The 18,831-nt window shown below is 38.9% G+C and overlaps 1 protein-coding gene across 18 annotated transcripts in view; it reads right to left on the bottom strand.

Annotated features, from left to right (window-relative positions):
- Pikfyve (phosphoinositide kinase, FYVE-type zinc finger containing) overlaps positions 1-18,831 on the bottom strand; it is a 94,106-nt gene that overhangs the window by 49,117 nt on the left and 26,158 nt on the right. For 10 of the 18 annotated variants that reach the window (NM_001427277.1, XM_087566252.1, XM_087566255.1 and 7 more), the window contains 5 exon segments: positions 1,726-1,785; positions 10,522-10,689; positions 11,197-11,344; positions 12,293-12,404; positions 15,219-15,376. In NM_001427277.1, the coding sequence (NP_001414206.1) occupies positions 1,726-1,785; positions 10,522-10,689; positions 11,197-11,344; positions 12,293-12,404; positions 15,219-15,376 (646 nt within the window). 18 annotated transcript variants of the gene reach the window in all.

The raw sequence follows: 18,831 nt of genomic DNA, 5'->3' as shown, positions 1-18,831 counted from the left end.
TGAGAACAACTGTGAAAAGTAACTTAACCTAAGTAACAAAGGCTCCCACCAAAAGCATCAACATGAATTCTGAAACAAACAGAATGGTACTTTTGCATCTTGCTTGTTTTAAAGCAATGAGTCTCAACCTTCCTAATGCTGTAACCCTTAATACAGTCCCTCATGTTATTTTCATTCCTACGTCATAACTAAGTTGGTACTATTATGAATCACAATGTAAATATGTATGAAAACCACATTCAGTTGAAATCTGAATGGTAATAGTAACACAGTCATGTGGGCCCTGAACTCTCAAGAGAGAAACTCTCATGGACAGCCCCATAAAAAACAGTCTAAAGTCACTCCACACAATCTTCCACTATATTTTACAATATAGGCTTTAAAACAAAATGTTAACAAAATAAAGTATAAAGAAAGTATACTAAATAAAACATAATAAAGAATTTACATATGAGTTTGAAGTCTTTAAGTTTTCCAAATGGGTGAAATGATTGGGTGTGATGGTGCACACCTTCAGTCTCTGAACTCAGGAGACAAAGGCTGCAGGAGATCTCTAAGAGTTTGAAGCCACCCTGCTCTAAGTTGCTTTGGAGGCTGGAAGGAATGGTTCATAAGTTAAGAGCATTTGCTGTTCTTCCAGAAGACTGGAGTTCAGTTCCCAGCTCCCAGATCAGGCAGCTTACAACCATCTGTAACTCTAGTTCCAGGGGATCCAACACCTTTGGTTGCTGTACTCACATGCACATAAACCCAAGCAGACACGCACGCAGACAGGCAGGCAGGCAGGCAGGCAGGCAGGCAGGCAGACAGACTGACAGACACACATAAATGACTTAAAAATAAAAATGGAAATTTTTAGAGGGATAAAATGGATGAAAAAAGTTAAATAGTAATGCTTTATAAACCATGAGCTCATTAAATAATCACAGAATACGAGAAAGAGAGAGAATATGGAAAGAAAGAGATAGGAAATTTAGTGCTTTCTCTTTTAAAGCAAATCAACTTCTATTAAGCATGTGTAATAGTACAAGAGACTCAAGACTGGCACTTCTCAATTACATGAACAGTCAGTCTACACATGTCTAGTCAAAGCGGATGATAGGAGGTGAATTTAGATAGCCTGCCCAGCCAGAGCAGTTGCCTCCCTTGTTCCAACTTGACCCACCTCCTCTCTTTTTCTAAAACCTGAGGAGCTAAGACCTGAGAAAGACCCTTCCCTCCTTTTGCCTTTTCTCCTCAGCAGCTTAAGTTAAGGTAAGAAAGATTTGTATTCATCTACTCTTCCTTAGTCCCAATGAAATTGACCATGGATTTCCTGCTTTATTCTCTTTTGCCTACTTCTCTTCCCAGCTCTACAGAGCAAGCAGCAAGTTCAAGCAATGAGCTCACTTGTGCACTCTCTAACAACAAGGCAATCCTTGACAATCTGTATATCAATATATCAATGTTTACTACTATATAATGCCTTCAAAAGAATAAAACACAAAGTTGATTCAAAAAAATTTTAAACAATCACTTTGACATTAAAGGTCTCATCTCCAACTAAGAAGTATATTCTTGAATTACAACATACTCCAAAGTCATTCTACACGTTTAAAATCATGTTCCTGTGATACCAAAATAATCAAATACAGCTAGCACTTTCTGTCAATCAATGTGCTAAGACCTCAAGCACACCATCAAGAAGCAGACACATCACTTCCAGCACCGTTGTTTTAAGATTACCTTTGATGAAGGCATCACTTATTGAGAGCTGCTGTCCTCCAGTGTCAGAAACCAAATACTCTGCAAACCAGGAAGAGAACAGAGAAGAGGAAGGAAAGACATATGACTTCAATATGTCACCATAATTATGCAGCAGAACACCCCACAGGGTGTGTTACTCCCACAAAACGCATCACCGTCCAGCAAACTTTTACATATGTTCAATAAATTTCATACTAAACTATTTTCAGGAGACTTAAATTGACAACAGAACCATTAAAAAATTTTTCTCGATTCAAATGTCAGACATTTTAACAGATATTTTCCCAAGTGACCTTAAGTTGCCAAAACAGAACTAATTTATTAAACTGCTTCCATGCTGAACATGGGGATTAGAGAAACCTAAATCAATGTTCGTGGGCCATGGCCACTCAAAATGGTTTCAGAATAAGCTCTCTTTCTCCTTAAAAATAAAAATAAAAATAAAAAAACAGGCAAAGCTCTTTAGTAACTAGCATGATAAACACCACTTACCACTTTCCTCAGGTAGCACTACAATATTTAACAAATAATGACTATCTGTAGTAGGGTACTCTATAGAAGTCTCATAAGAAAACTGTACAAGATACATGCAATAAAATAAATTCATATGGCAGAGGATACAGATATTCAAGGAATTTCTGTTAACTTTTAAAATCAGTTTTTGTTTTTTTTTTAAGCTCCTAGCTTCTTTGCAATAAGATAACTGATAAATACATTCCTAATGCTTTCAGAGCATTTAAAATCTAAATACTTTCCTACAAGTGAAATTCTACAAATGAACTTTCCTCTAAACATAGCTCAGAGCGGTTCTTTCTCCTATGCAAATTAAACCACAGTGCATTAACTACTTCTATGTGACTATTCCACAGAACTTTTTCCAAGCCAATAAATTCACCCTTCCAGCCAGGAAGCAGAGAAAATATTTTATTTAGAAAACTAAACTACACCATACAATACAACCAGGTATGTATGTAAGATAGATACAATTTGTTTCTATATTTCTGGCAGAAAAAAGCAATGCCTAATTCTGTAAACTCAACTAATGCATTGTTATTTAAAAGCCCTGATTCTCATACTAAAACTTAAATATCAAATTACAAAAGTTATAGTTTTCTCCTCTCATTATGGAAAATTTTAAATCCACAAAAAGTTCTGTATGCAGTCCACTTAGATAGAGGAAGTGTTGAAACTGTCATATCTTACTTCTCTATATATCTGCACATGCCTTTGAAGTTACCCTAGGGCTAGAGAAGCAGGTCCGAGCTTAACAGCACCTGCTGTCCTTCCAGAGGCCCTGAATTTGAGTCCCAGCACTCACATGTTGGCTCAAAACTGACTGTAATTCCAGTTCCACAGCGCCTGACACCTACACTCACAAACATACACACATACACGTAAATAAATTTTTAATGTAAATTATTTCAAGTTAAACACAAAACTTTGCCAGTAGCACATCAGTATGCATTACTTTAAAACAAGGACACACCTCTATAGACACTATTATTTACATAATTGTGAAAGCAGACAATACCAAAACAATCACAGAACTGATCCATATTCACATTTACCTATTTGTATAGTATCTTTCAAAAACATGTTCCAGAAAATTGGATCCCACCAAGTCACACATGGAATTTGCCTGCCATGCCTCCTCATTCTCTTTCTACTTAAAACAGATCTCCTAGTCTCTTTTCATGGTAAGGAGTTTTCAAAGAACCAGGCAAGTGTCTGATGCACTGCCCCATATTCTAGGTCTGAACCCGTGTTTCTCTTCATGGGATATCTAACCTGCTCCTTAGTCACATTTTCTGTGCATGGGAAATCTACTCAAAGGACTGACAGAGCCAGGGCTTTCCCTGTGTCTCAGTCTTGCCACTAATGTTCTACACATTGCAGAATCTTGCTTGCAACATAAAATAAATTTTAATACCTGGGTTCATGCCAAATGGTGGCTTACAACCATTCTATAATTCTAGTTCCTGGGGATTCACTGCCCTCTTCTAGCATCCACAGGCACCAGGCATACACGAGGTATAAATAAATATGCAGGTAAAACACTAATATACATTTTCAAAAGTAAAGAAAAAATGTTTATGAAATATTTAAAGTGTCCACAAAGTGCTTGCCACACAGACATGAGAACAGATCCAAGTACTCATACATAAAGGGTGAATTTAGCAACACGAGCCTGTAATCCCAGCACTAAGGAAGTAGAAACAGGAGGATCTCTGGGGCTTGCTGACCAGCCAGTCTAACCAAGTCAGTGAGCTCCAGGTCCACCCTGTCTTGAGACATAAGGTGAAGAGCACTAATGAGGAAAATACCCAGGGCTGACCTTTGGTCTCCTCCATACATGCATAATCCATGTACACACAAATACACACACACACACACACACACACAGAGAGAGAGAGAGAGAGAGAGAGACAGAGAGAGACAGAGAGAGAGACAGAGAGACAGAGACAGAGACAAAGACAGAGAGACAGAGACAGACAGAGAACCTCTTACAAGCATGTGCCCCACAACCCACACACAAAGGGCTGAACAAACTGACTATAGCCATACCAAGCTCTATGAACACACAAAACCTAAGAACATCCTCCTCTAGCTGGTCTCAAACTGACATTAATCATTTTAGTACTTTACACAATCACCCCAGCAAGCTACACGACTCTCTCAACATTCATAACAGCACTGTGACTCCTACAGTTACAGACATACTATGCTTTGCATACTTCCATTCAAAAACCAAAAGCTCAGTGTGCAGAATACTGGGTGTCAGAGGCCAGCAGCAGTAGAGAGAATAGGGAAGTGTTGCTCCAGGGTAGGAAGTTTCGGTTGGGTAGAGGAACCAAGATGTACTTTACAGCATGATGACTTCAATTAATAATGTGTAGTAGATTTTTAAAATTACAAGAAAGTAAATCTTGAAGGTTTTTGTCACACACACCACACACACACACACACACACACACACACACACACACACACACACAAAGGTTGGTTACTGAGGTGCCAGATGTTACCTGGTTTTACTGACTCATTCTTTTACAAGCATACGCCACTGCATCACTTTGTTTCATATAACTAATGCAAATATATTCTATGAATGTGTGAAGAACCACAAAGAAACGCATTATCCTATACTATTAATCTGCTCTAGTAAGTAGTGAACCATCTTGACTACAGCAAAGCCCTATACGATAACTTAAGATATTCTCGTCCTGACAGACAGATAGACCAATGGAATAGAATTGAAGACCCAGAAATGAACCCACACACCTCTGGTCACTTGATTTTTGACAAAGGAGCCAAAACCATCAAATGGAAAAAAGATAGCATTTTCAGCAAATGGTGCTGGTTCAACTGGAGGTCAACATGTAGAAGAATGCAGATCGATCCATGCTTATCACCCTTTACAAAGCTTAAGTCCAAGTGGATCAAGGACCTCCACATCAAACCAGACACACTCAAACTAATAGAAGAAAAAGTGGGGGTGAATCTTGAACACATGGGCAGTGGAGAAAATTTCCTGAACAAAACACCAATGGCTTACGCTCTAAGATCAAGAATCGACAAATGGGATCTCATAAAACTACAAAGCTTCTGTAAGGCAAAGGACACGGTGGTTAGGACAAAACGGCAACCAACAGATTGGGAAAAGATCTTTACCAATCCTACAACAGATAGAGGCCTTATATCCAAAATATACAAAGAACTCAAGAAGTTAGACCACAGGGAAACAAATAACCCTATTAAAAAATGGGGTTCAGAGCTAAACAAAGAATTCACAGCTGAGGAATGCCGAATGGCTGAGAAACACCTAAAGAAATGTTCAACATCTTTAGTCATAAGGGAAATGCAAATCAAAACAACCCTGAGATTTCACCTCACACCAGTGAGAATGGCTAAGATCAAAAACTCAGGGGACAACAGATGCTGGCGAGGATGTGGAGAAAGAGGAACACTCCTCCATTGTTGGTGGGATTGCAGACTGGTACAACCATTCTGGAAATCAGTGTGGAGGTTCCTCAGAAAATTGGACATTGAACTGCCTGAGGATCCAGCTATACCTCTCTTGGGCATATACCCAAAAGATGCCCCAACATATAAAAAAGACACGTGCTCCACTATGTTCATTGCAGCCTTATTTATAATAGCCAGAAGCTGGAAAGAACCCAGATGCCCTTCAACAGAGGAATGGATACAGAAAATGTGGTACATCTACACAATGGAATATTACTCAGCTATCAAAAACAACGAGTTTATGAAATTCGTAGGCAAATGGTTGGAACTGGAAAATATCATCCTGAGTGAGCTAACCCAATCACAGAAAGACATACATGGTATGCACTCATTGATAAGTGGCTATTAGCCCAAATGCTTGAATTACCCTAGATGCCTAGAGCAAATGAAACTCAAGACGGATGATCAAAATGTGAATGCTTCACTCCTTCTTTAAAAGGGGAACAAGAATACCCTTGGCAGGGAAGAGAGAGGCAAAGATTAAAACAGAGACTGAAGGAACACCCATTCAGAGTCTGCCCCACATGTGGCCCATACATATATAGCCACCCAATTAGACAAGATGGATGAAGCAAAGAAGTGCAGACCGACAGGAGCCGGATGTAGATCGCTCCTAAGAGACACAGCCAGAATACAGCAAATACAGAGGCAAATGCCAGCAGCAAACCACTGAACTGAGAATAGGACCCCCGTTGAAGGAATCAGAGAAAGAACTGGAAGAGCTTGAAGGGGCTCGAGACTCCATATGTACAACAATGCCAAGCAACCAGAGCTTCCAGGGACTAAGCCCCTACCCAAAGACTATACATGGACTGACCCTGGACTCTGACCTCATAGGTAGCAATGCATATCCTAGTAAGAGCACCAGTGGAAGGGGAAGCCCTGGGTCCTGCTAAGACTGAACCCCCAGTGAACTAGACTGGTGGGGGGAGGGCGGCAATGGGGGGAGGGTTGGGAGGGGAACACCCATAAGGAAGGGGAGGGGGGAGGGGAATGTTTGCCCGGATACCGGGAAAGGGAATAACACTTGAAATGTATATAAGAAATACTCAAGTTAATAAAAAAAAAAATATATAGAAATAAACAAAAACAAAAACAAAAAAAAAAAGATATTCTCGTCCTAATTTAGACTTTGGCTTTCAATGAATCAAGATGTGAGCCTTGTGTTTGTTCCTTTGCAGGTGCATGCCTTTTGACACTTGTAGTTCTTTAAAATATCATTCTTTATCCATGTAGTGAAGATAAAATTTTTATTTGTATATATTGCTTCTATGGAAGTGAATAAAATGACAAGTGAAATAAAAAAAAAAAGATATTCTCTTCCTGGCATCAAATTGATAATGATCATTTTAAACTACCATTAAAAGTAAGCAACCAATTGCTATAAAGCTAATTCAGACTCCATAGCCTGAGCAATCTTATTTTTTTTCACATTTACTTACTACTTACTTACCTACCTACTTACTTATTTGGGAGGCAGGGGCATGCCAATGCTGTAAGTCAGAAGGCAACTTCTATGAGTTGGTTCTTATATTCCACCATGTGGGTGGCAGGGATGGAACTCAGGTTGCTAAGTCTGGTGACAAGCACCTTTACCTGCTGAGCCATCTCCCAGGCCAGCACAGCACAGCCTATACTTTTAACCAATACATAGGACCACTATCTCCAACTACCTCTTTTACATACTTCATTGTTGTCTCAGCTGACAAAGTTAACTATGACAATCAAATGCTTTATTAACATAAAAAAAGTGATACTCCTCTAACCTACCAACTTCTTGTCAACATTAAGGTGAGGTTAGGTTCATTTCAAAGTGACTTATTTTAGCTATGCAACACAGGCTCCCAGTCACGACAAATCCTTTTCTAAATACTACAGTTTACTCTCTAAACTTCTTATGGTTTTGTTACCTTCCTATCTGGAAAGATAGATGGATAAGGAGAAATGAAGTCCAAGAGACTAACGAAACCGAGGATGCATGGTTAGTCCAAGAAACTGCCTAGATGTAGAGAGGTTATACGCTAGCATATTAAGGGAAGTTGTATCTGTGATCAAGAAGTTAGAATCTACTGTCTTTAAAGAAGTCTGTAGGAATCCATATTACTTTATTGCTAGATGGCATGACATTTTTCTTTTATTATATGCATTGAAGATTTGCCTGAATGTCTGTGGTGTGTGTGTGTGTGTGTGTGTATGTGAGAGAGCGTATCAGAACCTCTGGAACTGGAGTTACATAGACATTGTATATTTTGGATATAAGGCCCTATCAAGAAGCCTTTTTTTTTTTTTTTTTTGGAGCTGAGGACAAACCCAGGGCCTTGCACTTGCTAGGCAAGCGCTCTACCACTGAGCTAAATCCCCAACCCCAAGAAGCCATTTTTAAACACACATACACATATGTACATATATATATATCGTCGGGTGGTGGTGCAAGCCTTTAATCCCATCATTTGATTTGGAAGGCAGAAGCAGGCATATTTCTATGAGTTTAAGGCCAGCCTGGCTGACAGAGTGAATTCCAGGAAAGTCAGGGCTACAAAGAGAAACCCTATGCTGAAAAACCAAAAAATAAGGGGCTAGAGAGATGACTTGGGGTTAAGACCATTGGCTGCGCTTCCAAAGAACCCAACACCCACGTGGCAGCTCATAACTGTCTATGTAACTCCAGTTCCAGAGGTTCTGATACGCTCTCTCACATACACACACACACACACACACACCACAGACATTCAGGCAAAGCTTCAATGCATATAATAAAAGAAAAATGTCATGCCATCTAGCAATAAAGTAATATGGATTCCTACAGACTTCTTTAAAGACAGTAGATTCTAACTTCTTGATCACAGATACAACTTCCCTTAATATGCTAGCGTATAACCTCTCTACATCTAGGCAGTTTCTTGGACTAACCATGCATCCTCGGTTTCGTTAGTCTCTTGGACTTCATTTCTCCTTATCCATCTATCTTTCCAGATAAGATTAATTTTGACAGAGAACTACATCTATTTCTCTAATAACGTGAATTTCTCTTTCTATGACAACTGTACTCTGTTCTGAGATATCCTTGCCCTTTACTCCAACCCTCAGTACCGTGTGGATTTTTATAATCCTGTCATTTTTCTTAACAAGTCTGCGTCCTTCTTTCAGATTTACCTTCACATGGCAGTTGCTGCTCATAACTTTTACCATTTTTTTTAAAGATTTAAAACCAGAGTTTCCAAGAAGAATAGTGGGTTTTTTAACTGCAGGAACTTCTTTTATTTTCCAGGAAGTTACACTGAGGTTGGCTGTAAACATGTCCCTCTTGAAGCCTTCAGTTCTACTCCTCACCTCACATTTTCAGTTAGGTTTCCTACAGTAAACGTGTCAGCTCAGCAGTAGAATTCTAAGACAAAACATTACTGTTTCCAAATTCTTCAAAACACGCTTAATATTGCAAGAGGTAAAATCATCAGCAAACAAGTATACTTGACACTCTGCATTCAACAAAACAGACCTGCTACCATGCATGCTCAGAGACATGTCCTGTCATGACACCTCTATTAAAAGCTTAATCTCCTCATGTAACAGCAGTGCAGTGGATTCTCAGAGTCAGATCTGCCTCAGTGTCCTTTACACTCATCCAGATCTTCCCCATCGTGTTTCAAACTTCTATACTAAAAGGATCCGCATCATCATGGAGTTTATACTCAGTGGCAGTCAAATATGTATTCTCTTCCTCTCTCTCAATACCTTATTTCTTAAATAAGCAGCACTTTTATTATCATGATTACATTTTATCACATCTTGATAGTAGCTTACATTGACAATTATGAGAAATTTGTTGAGGAATGTAAATGTTTCAAGTTATAAAATAAATGTTATTTTTAAGTTTAAAGTAAAGAGTAGCAAAGAATTAGACAAGCATTTCAGAAGCAATTCAGTTTTAGAGAGTTAAAAGTTTAAGATTCAAACTCTGAATAAAAGTATAAAATTAAGTACTCTATAATAAAGGTGTTTTGGTTATTATAATGAGCTGTCATAATTAACTACTTATTTTATTTTATTTTAAAAATGGTATTTTGGGTTATAATTTAAATTAGCTTCTAATTGCATCTAATAATACACAGCCCATTTTTAAAAAGAAGCAATCCATCTATACTGCTATGTTAAATATTAGAAATGGTTTGCTGCATCTTTCCTTTTACATGGTATTTTTGTTTTTGGAGTCTAAGTTCACAAAGTAAAGCATCAAATAAGACATCTAAAATTACAATGGAATTCATCGCTTACTAGAGAAGAAATCTTAAAATAAATGTAACGAACATGAGTAGAAAATTTCCCCCAATCTAAGTTCAAAAAACTACACTGTCTTAAAGAAACTGTTGTTGCAGAATAGCACAGGCAAAGAGGCTTTGTGATGTTACATGAAGAAAAGACAAAAGAATAGAGCAGAACGTCCATGTTATAAATGCAAAGAATTGCCACCTTGGAAGTTGCACATTAAGGGAATAGCAATCAGAAGAGTGCCTTTTAAAGACTATACTTTAAACTGGGCATGGCAGTGCAAAGGGTCAAAATAAGAAATAAAAAGAATCAACCAAAAAAGGTGTGGGGAGGAATACTGGGCGAGACAAGAAAGGGTGGAGCAAAACCCACTCTAAATCCCTCAGCCTTATGGGACAGAGGAAGCCAGAGGACAGGCTGTAATGAGATTCTAGGGCCCAGCTTTTCAGCCTGTTTGGAGTCCAGTTGGTGACTACCTCCTACCTTTTTGGTCAGCAGGGTGAGGGGGCACATGTGGGTACTTGGAGGGCTTCTTGATATGGAAGTTCACGTTGTCCAGCTCCACGTTCAGGCTGATAGAAGCGGCTGAGTCACTGTCCACTGTGGACTGGAAACTGCTGACTGAGGTGCGCTTGCTAGGACTGGCAGAATCTTTTAGTGTTGGGAAAGGGAAAGAAATACAGGGAGAGGGGAGTAAAAATGGGTTTTATCAGGGCATTGGAGGAAAGGAAAAAAATTTTTTAATATACAAGCCCAATGTGCAATACCAAAATGGATACAGTATTTTCATGTATTTCTGGGTAGACTTAATAAATTTAAGCAGATTAAATTTAAAATGAATTTTAAATGAGGCAATATATTGGAGGTTCTGCAGAGAGAAAGTCTGATACCACAGTGAGAATACAGGAAAGCTGCCTGCTGAGATATTAGCTGGAGTTATTTTTAAGCTGCTGCAAACTAAAGACCAATGCAACATCCAGAAATGAATGTCAGCTGACTAACAGACTGGTTTCTTAAGAAAATACTGTATCTAAGACAAAGATCACTATCGGATGTTTCCATCGAGTGAGAACCTTAAATCATAAACAAGACAAGCATTTTATCCTACCAACATAGCAATGAGCCATAAAAACTAAAACATTAGAAAATCAAACTTACTAGCCAAATTATCGTCACCTTCTTCAGCAATCTGTTCTGTGTCACTGTCATCAAATTTTATGTCTTTAAACCAGGATGGCTCAGAGTGTCCTTCCACAGAGTTCACCGAGTCACTGTCTGGAGAAGGTGTCTCAGAAAATTCAGTACTCTGAAAGGACCAAAGCACAGCAAGCAACTGACTGTCAGTGCTAACAGCAGTGCACGGTAAAGAAAGCATGGCCTAGAATTCTATAATTTAACAACTCAATAAACTCACAGAGAAACAACCAATTAACAAGAGGTACAGAGCAGTAGCATATTGATAACCACTCTTAAAGTTATAGTTTTCAGTAACAAATGAACATCTCTCTGATACGTATTGATCATGGCTTCACATCATCCTTTAGTTCAAGTGAAGACAGCATGAAATGTAGTCTAACCCTGCAACTCCAGAACCCTCCAAACACAACCCAATTTTAACAAATTATACCACAGCACTAGGAGGTTATTTGTCATTTCTAACTCTAGTTTCAGTTCATAAATCTTAGTCCACAAGTCTTTAGAGTTTCGTCATAAAGGGGTGTGTGTGTGTGTGTGTGTGTGTGTGTGTGTGTGTGTGTGTGTGTATACATTCATATGTATTATTTTACACAAACCAAAAATTAAAGAATTATATTTTAAAAATTTATCTACAAATAATTTTCATTATCATAAAGAAAGAAAGAAAGAAATTTAAGCTTTTGACCACTAGTGTACAATTTGTATATCAAGAGTCAAAACCTAACTCAATAACTAATGTTAAATTTTCCAATCATTTTATTATATATATTTCACTCCCTCTTAGTTCTAAAAGTATGGAGAGTAAAAACTGAACAGCATTAAAATTAAATGACAAATAACTAAGTACCAGAAAGCCAAGTTTAGCAAAGCCACACCAAACTAACTGCCAGATCCTAACAGCAGGAAAGTCAGCAGTGGAGTGCGTCCGAGCACTGACTCTCACGGCATTAAAGACAGGTCTCTAGGTGACTGGACTACTCTTAATCCTCCTGATGAAAACACAACTGCAAAGTAAGCTACTACCATTCTCATCGGCAGTGTCTCACTACAAGTTTACCTGCAGTGGTCTATACAATGCATACTCGTCCCTGAAAAGCTGGTCATGATGACTGACACAATCCAACCAACGTCCATCGACCATTGCTTGTCCAATTGCTATAGCTTGTGCCCTAAATCAAGACCAAGAAAATTGAAATTTTAAAAGGTTATGCAGAGTAACTGTGTAGGCAAATGATAAAACACATCTTCATTTTTTTTTTATCATTTCTAATCAAAAAGGAACTGCCAAATGGTCTTCAGATAAGTAAGGGATTAAAACAGAAAATTTGAAATAAATTAAACTCTTCTAAGTACCAAAGCAGAGAACCTACTGGTAAGGTAGCCCTTTAAGTAGCCCTGGTTTTTAAACAAGCTAATTTCAGTAAGCACGCACTGAGTACACAATGCATTCACACCCATCCTTAGCCAAGTAAGCAAGACTGAGAATGGCATGGTTCCTACATCAAACAGCTTATAGTCTCAAAAAAGACAACACAAATATAGATATAAAATACATGAATGAAACATTCATTATAGTTTGTGGTATTTCGAATTAATAAAATACCTAGCCAATGTTATTTTGTTCAATACCCCTGGCTTATCTGAACACCAAACCATTCCCCTACATTAGAACTAAGGGGTCCAAGCTTCAAAGAAACTGAATAATTTATCTAGACACAACTAAAAAAGATACAGTCAAATTAGAACCCAGAGTTCCCCTGTTCACAGCTACTTGTTCCTTCACCTACTTAAAAGATATGTTCCTTCTCATGAGGGGAGGCTCATCCAAGCAGATATCAAACATGAAGAGATAGCTTAACTTGGAAGGTATAGTATATGAATGAGGATGTTCCCACACTCAGACATCTGAATGTGTGATTCTCAGTCAGTGGTGGAGTCTGGAGATTTAAGAGATGAAGCTTTGCTGAAGGAAGAGTGTTAATAGAGGCCAACTTTCAGAATAAAAACTCTTGCCCTTCAAGATGTGAGCTCTAAGCATCCAGCTCTGTCACCATATCTGCTGCCTGTTGGCAGGCTATTACCATTGTCCCATTTAGAGGGTTTTTGGAGGGTTTTTGGTTGGTTGGTTGGTTGGTTGGTCAACTTGACACAAGCTAGAGTCATGTGAGAAACGAGAACTTTAATTGGAAAATTCCCCCACTCCAGCGGACAGTGGGCAAGCCTCTGGAGCAGTTGCTTGACTACAAATCGATGTGGAAGGGCCCAGCACACTACAGGTGGTAACAGGTGTGTAAGAAAGCCAGTTGAGAAAACCTTAGGGAGCAAGCCTGTAAGCAACATTCCTCTAAGGCTTCTGCTTCTGTTCCTGCCTCCAGACTTGCTTGAATTCCTGCACAGACTTTCCTCAGTGATAGAGTGTGGCCTGAGAGTTGTAAGCCGAAAAAAACCCTTTCCTCCCCTAGCTGCTTTTGATCAAGGTAATGTGTTTTGTTTAATTTTGGTTTATTTCCATGTTTTGAGATTATTATATAATTGCATCATTTCTCCCTTCCCTTTCCACCTTTCAAGCCCTCCCGTATGCCCCTCCTCATTCTCTTTCAAAATATTTCTAATTAATTGTTGTTATACATATATATGGTGTTTTATCATAGCAATGGAAATCCTAAGTAAGATACCCTTCATTATGTACTCCCTGTAACCTATGCCAAAATAAAGCCTTTCTTCTGTAAGTTTCCCTGGGCACTTCATCACATCATAGCAATTGTTGGCAGCTATAGTCCTTAAAACCCTCCGTTATTAATGTTAATATTAGAGCTAAGTAAGATGAAATGAAAAATGCTAAAATAAAAATATGATGACTGGGTTCATTAAGAGGTCAGGACAATGGAGAGAGCCAGCTGCAGAAGGCTAATACAAATCTGACGGTCAGGTTGCCTAATGATATGACAAACTTGTGACCTTTCTGAGAAACCAACATCCTGTTGACATCAGCCGATTATCTGACCACAAGAGCACAGTGTCCTTGGCTTTGTGTAAATATTTCCCGCGTCCCCCCTCCCTCTGTTACCCCTGCTATAGTATAAATTCAGCCTTGGGAAAAAATAAAATTTGTCACCTTGATCAGACTCCTGTCTTGGCGCCCTTCTTTGCATCTCTTGCCCCCCACTCTCTCCTAGGTGGTCCCCAACCTCCACTGACTACCCTGTGGGTCAGGGCAAGCAATAGAAAAGAAGCTAACACGGAAAACAAACCAATCCTGCCTGTGATTTGTTTTATACACGTGTGATCTGTGAGACAGATTAGCTCCCTTCAGATGTGGATTACGGATGCAATCTCAATACAGGTTTGAAGTTTAGATAGAGAATAGTGACAAGAAAACCCTTTGACTTTAGATTCTAGCTACTCTCTTCCACCCAGCTTTTCTAAGGATCCACTTGAAGAATTGCTACATGTTATGTGTGCCTGTGTGCACATGGGTGCTCACATGTGGAGGAGCAGATGGAAGACAGAGAACAACATGGAGGGTCTTCCTCGATTGATCTCCACTTTACAGGGTCTCTCACTGGATCTGGAGTTTAATCAGTTAGACACTTAGGACAAGCTCACCAGCAGGCTGAACCTCTGGCCTCTGCCTCTCCAGGAATGTGCTGCTACACCCAGTTTTTTCCATGGATGTTTTACCTCCGTGTATAGCATATGGGTTCTGGAAATCCAGGCTTGGGAATAAGTGTCTTTACTCACAGATTCATCTCGCTAGCCACCAGTCCTTGTTTTTAATGTGGTAGGTAGGCTCTGACAACAATCTGGTTCCTTACACTCTCAACAAATGAAGTTAAAGAGCTAGTTCCCCCAAACCATCAAATCCCTAAAACCAGCATTCTAACACACAAAAAGATGTTACCTTTACATCTTCAAATGTATGTCCTAAGCATTAATAAATATTAACTAATAAATATTTTTAAAATGTTTTAAAATCAAAATACCTTGTAGCAATGTGTCCATTTCTGATTAGCCAGTTGACTAATTCCTTTCCTACAATGCAGTTGGGATGTGTTCTCAACCAGTAACGGTGATCCTGAAATTCCATCCCACTGGTATGATGGCAGATTTTCTTCCACAGATCCTTTAACTGAGCACTGTCCTGCAATCACATCAAAAGCAACTAGGTAACCCCAAGAGAGATGCTGGGTTCTGTTCAGACGCTGTCCTATTGTTCTAAGATCTTAAAAGATCTCAGTTTGGAGTTCTTCACAGTAGCTAACCATGGTAAGTTAAATAAAAATGGCACACATATGGAAACAATTGAATTTGACTCATTAATTCATAACTTTTTTCTCTTCAAAACAAAATATCCCAAAATATTCCAGTCGATGGCACATATTATTGGCCTCTTAGTTATGTGCAATATAAAATTCTTTGGAGACAAGTCAAGGAAGATAAAGATAATAACCGTTACACGAACCTAAGATAATTATAGCAGTCCACACTACAGATTCTAGGCACCCTCCCCTATTCTCACCTGCTCAGTAAATGTTTCTGAAGTCTTTGTTGAATAATGTCCTAATCCAAGAAAACTTTCAACAATGTTCCTCAGTTATAAATCCAAACCTAAACTTGTAAGAGTAGATGTTGGGACACAGTCCAAAAATGGAGCTGTGTGAGAATTCTGAGCGTTTGTGAGAAAACTCCAAGAAAACAAGAATGAGTCTTGTGACAGCAATTTCTTCAGGAATTGTTTTTGGAATGCGTTTTCATGCTTCTCCCAGGTGTAGCGGATAGATATTAAAACAGGCTATGGTTATTTATATGCCTCTATGAAAAAATAAGATTTTGCTACATGTGGCTTGTCCTCCACATGCAGCTTGTTCTTGTGACTGTACACGTCACTCATGACTCCTCTGAACCCTCAGAGTATAAACTGTCTAATGTTTGAATAACGTTGGCTATTGCATAAGACTTTAGTCTGCATCATCCATCAGCTCCATTTTCCCAGGTCCCACACCAGCTAGAGTGGTGAAGAAGTGGCACCTAGTTCAGGGACCTGAAGTAGGTCTGAGATAAGACAGTAGGTACCCTCGCAGGAGTTGAGAATAATGGGGCAGAAACCAGAAAGGGTTGTCTCATATCAAGCTTGTGCATCCTTTTTTAAAGTAGGGACACAAATATTAAAATCACAACTATTTGACCACTTGCAAGTTATGACTATAATCTCTGTTTTCAGAAGAAACTCTAGAAGAAGAAATACAGAGTCCAAAAGAACACTAATAGCATATAAACAAGGGGAAAGATCCCTGTACAATTTTGGGTAACTTGGACTTTAATTCAGACTGTTATAAAAATTATTAAGATAAGAAGGATATGAATCAGAAGTAAGAAATGACTAATTCCTTGAATGAATATAAACTGAAGGACCAAACCTTAAAACTGGTAAGAGAAGCAAAAAAAGGTAAAAGAAGCAAACTGAAAGTAAAACCAGAGCCAGCAATAACTATGCTGGAGACAAGCCTCCTCAGGAGGCATAGCCTCCATTGCCTGAAAATGATCCTGAAGCATGAGGTGAGAAATTTGGTAAACAATCTAATCTTATTTTTCCTCTCCATTGCCTGGTGAAGATTTAGGAAAGCCTATAAAAATGCAACTTTACAACCTAAGCAAGCTAGGACATGGCACAGCAGTGAAAAGGAATCAGTCTCAATTCTTCCCCAGCCTCATGGACTACACTTGATATTTCCAGTGTAATTCAACAAAATCAAAATGCCTATAAGCACTAATCAATCAATCTATTTAAAACTCTAGAAGATGACATTGGACAGCCCTTGCATTTTATCTTGAGAGGCATGAAAAGACTACAGCTATTTGAATCCAGACTAAAAGCATTTGTGGATCATGGGATCCTTCACTTCCTTTAAACTTACTTATTTTCCCCACGAAATTGTCTCCGACAGGTATTATAACACAAGAGGTTAAACCTTTGGAATGGGTTAATTTATACCTTAGGGGCCATAAAATACTAACTGCTTATCTTATTCTTACTCAATTAATAAATCAAGGTGAACCCAATGTCAACAAGTATATGGATTTGATCCTTAATATATTATATTACCCTTAACTAACAATAAATTTTTAAGAGCATTACAGAACTCTATGGATTTGTCAAATTTCATTTGCAGATTATTAGGGAACGATAAGAAGTTATTATCCAGCTGGTAAACTATAATTTTTCTCACACAGACTGAACTTGTGGTTACAAAATCTGTCCGCTCTTCTCCCATTCGACTGACAGAACTTTATTTTATTGATGGCTCATCTAAGGTCTTCTTTTTCTTCAGTCCAACAGGTAGAATTGACTGTTCTGATTCATCTATTACAGTTAATTCATAAACCCTTAACTATTGTTTCAGATTCTGCTAATGTTGTAGGATTATTTCCAGCAGTAGAAACTGTTTTAATTTCGTCCTCACATTCTGTTATGATCTCATTACTACAGGAACTACAAAATCCAGGTCAACCATCTACACTTGTGTCTTTTTTTTTTCTCCATCTTTATTAAATTGGGTATTTCTTATTTATATTACAATTGTTATTCCCTTTCCCGGTTTCCAGGTCAACATCCCCCTAACCCCCCCTCCCCAGCCTCCCCCCATTACCACCCTCCCCCAACAATCCCGTTCACTGGGGGTTCAGTCTTGGCAGGACGAAGGGCTTTCCCTTCCACTGGTCTACATTTGTTTCTTACTCACATTCATGCACATTCTAACCTCCCTGATCTCACTGCAGAAGAAATAGGTAAGCTAATTGGGCAGGGATATACATCTGTCATTGCAGATGGATCCACTGAAATATTGTGGATTCCTCTTCAGCTCCCGTAGCCCCAGACTATTAAGGACAACAGCTGAAGGCAAAAAGACAGTGGGAGTCGGGCTGGAGAGATGGCTCAGTGGTTAAGAGCACCCGACTGCTCTTCCAGAGGTCATGAGTTCAATTCCCAGCAACCACATGGTGGCTCACAACCATCTGTAAAGAGATCTGATGTCCTCTTCTGGTGTATCTGAAGACAGCTACAGTGTACTTATATATAATAATGAATAATAAAAAAAAAAAAAGAGAGACAGTGGGAGTCACCAGAAAGATAGCAAACCTCCTCCAGCTAAAGAGTGAAAGGATACTGACCACATCATCAGAAGTCAAGTAGGCCCAGGTTAAGGGCCTGGCATCAAAGGAGAAGTTATTTCACACAGAGCCCTATGGTCACCTGAGAATCTTTCTGGCGATGCTAACTGCTTTGACCTGTGTGTCTGCAGTGAGTGCCTCTGAAAATGTTATGTTCCTCAACCTCCTTATTTCAACTAATAGGTCAGGGATCCAGTTTGGGCTATCTTTACTGAGGACTCTGTGTTCACGCTTGGACCTTGGCACTATAGTAGACTCCTTCAAACATCTGAAGATGGGATTGTATTTAATTTTTCTTTGGTATTTAAATCACTTCCCATTTGCACAGGACATCATAATTTCTGTGCTCCTATTAAAGGGTAAATAATATGCGCTTACATTCTATAAGAGATCAGAACTACTACTCATATGGATCTCTTTACAAGC

This window comes from Rattus norvegicus, chromosome 9, assembly GCF_021556685.1.
Source record: "Rattus norvegicus strain SHRSP/BbbUtx chromosome 9, alternate assembly SHRSP_T2T, whole genome shotgun sequence".
Classification (NCBI taxonomy): Eukaryota; Metazoa; Chordata; class Mammalia; order Rodentia; family Muridae; genus Rattus; species Rattus norvegicus.
Note: the sequence above shows the minus strand (reverse complement) of the source record. Positions and strands in the feature narration are given on the sequence as shown.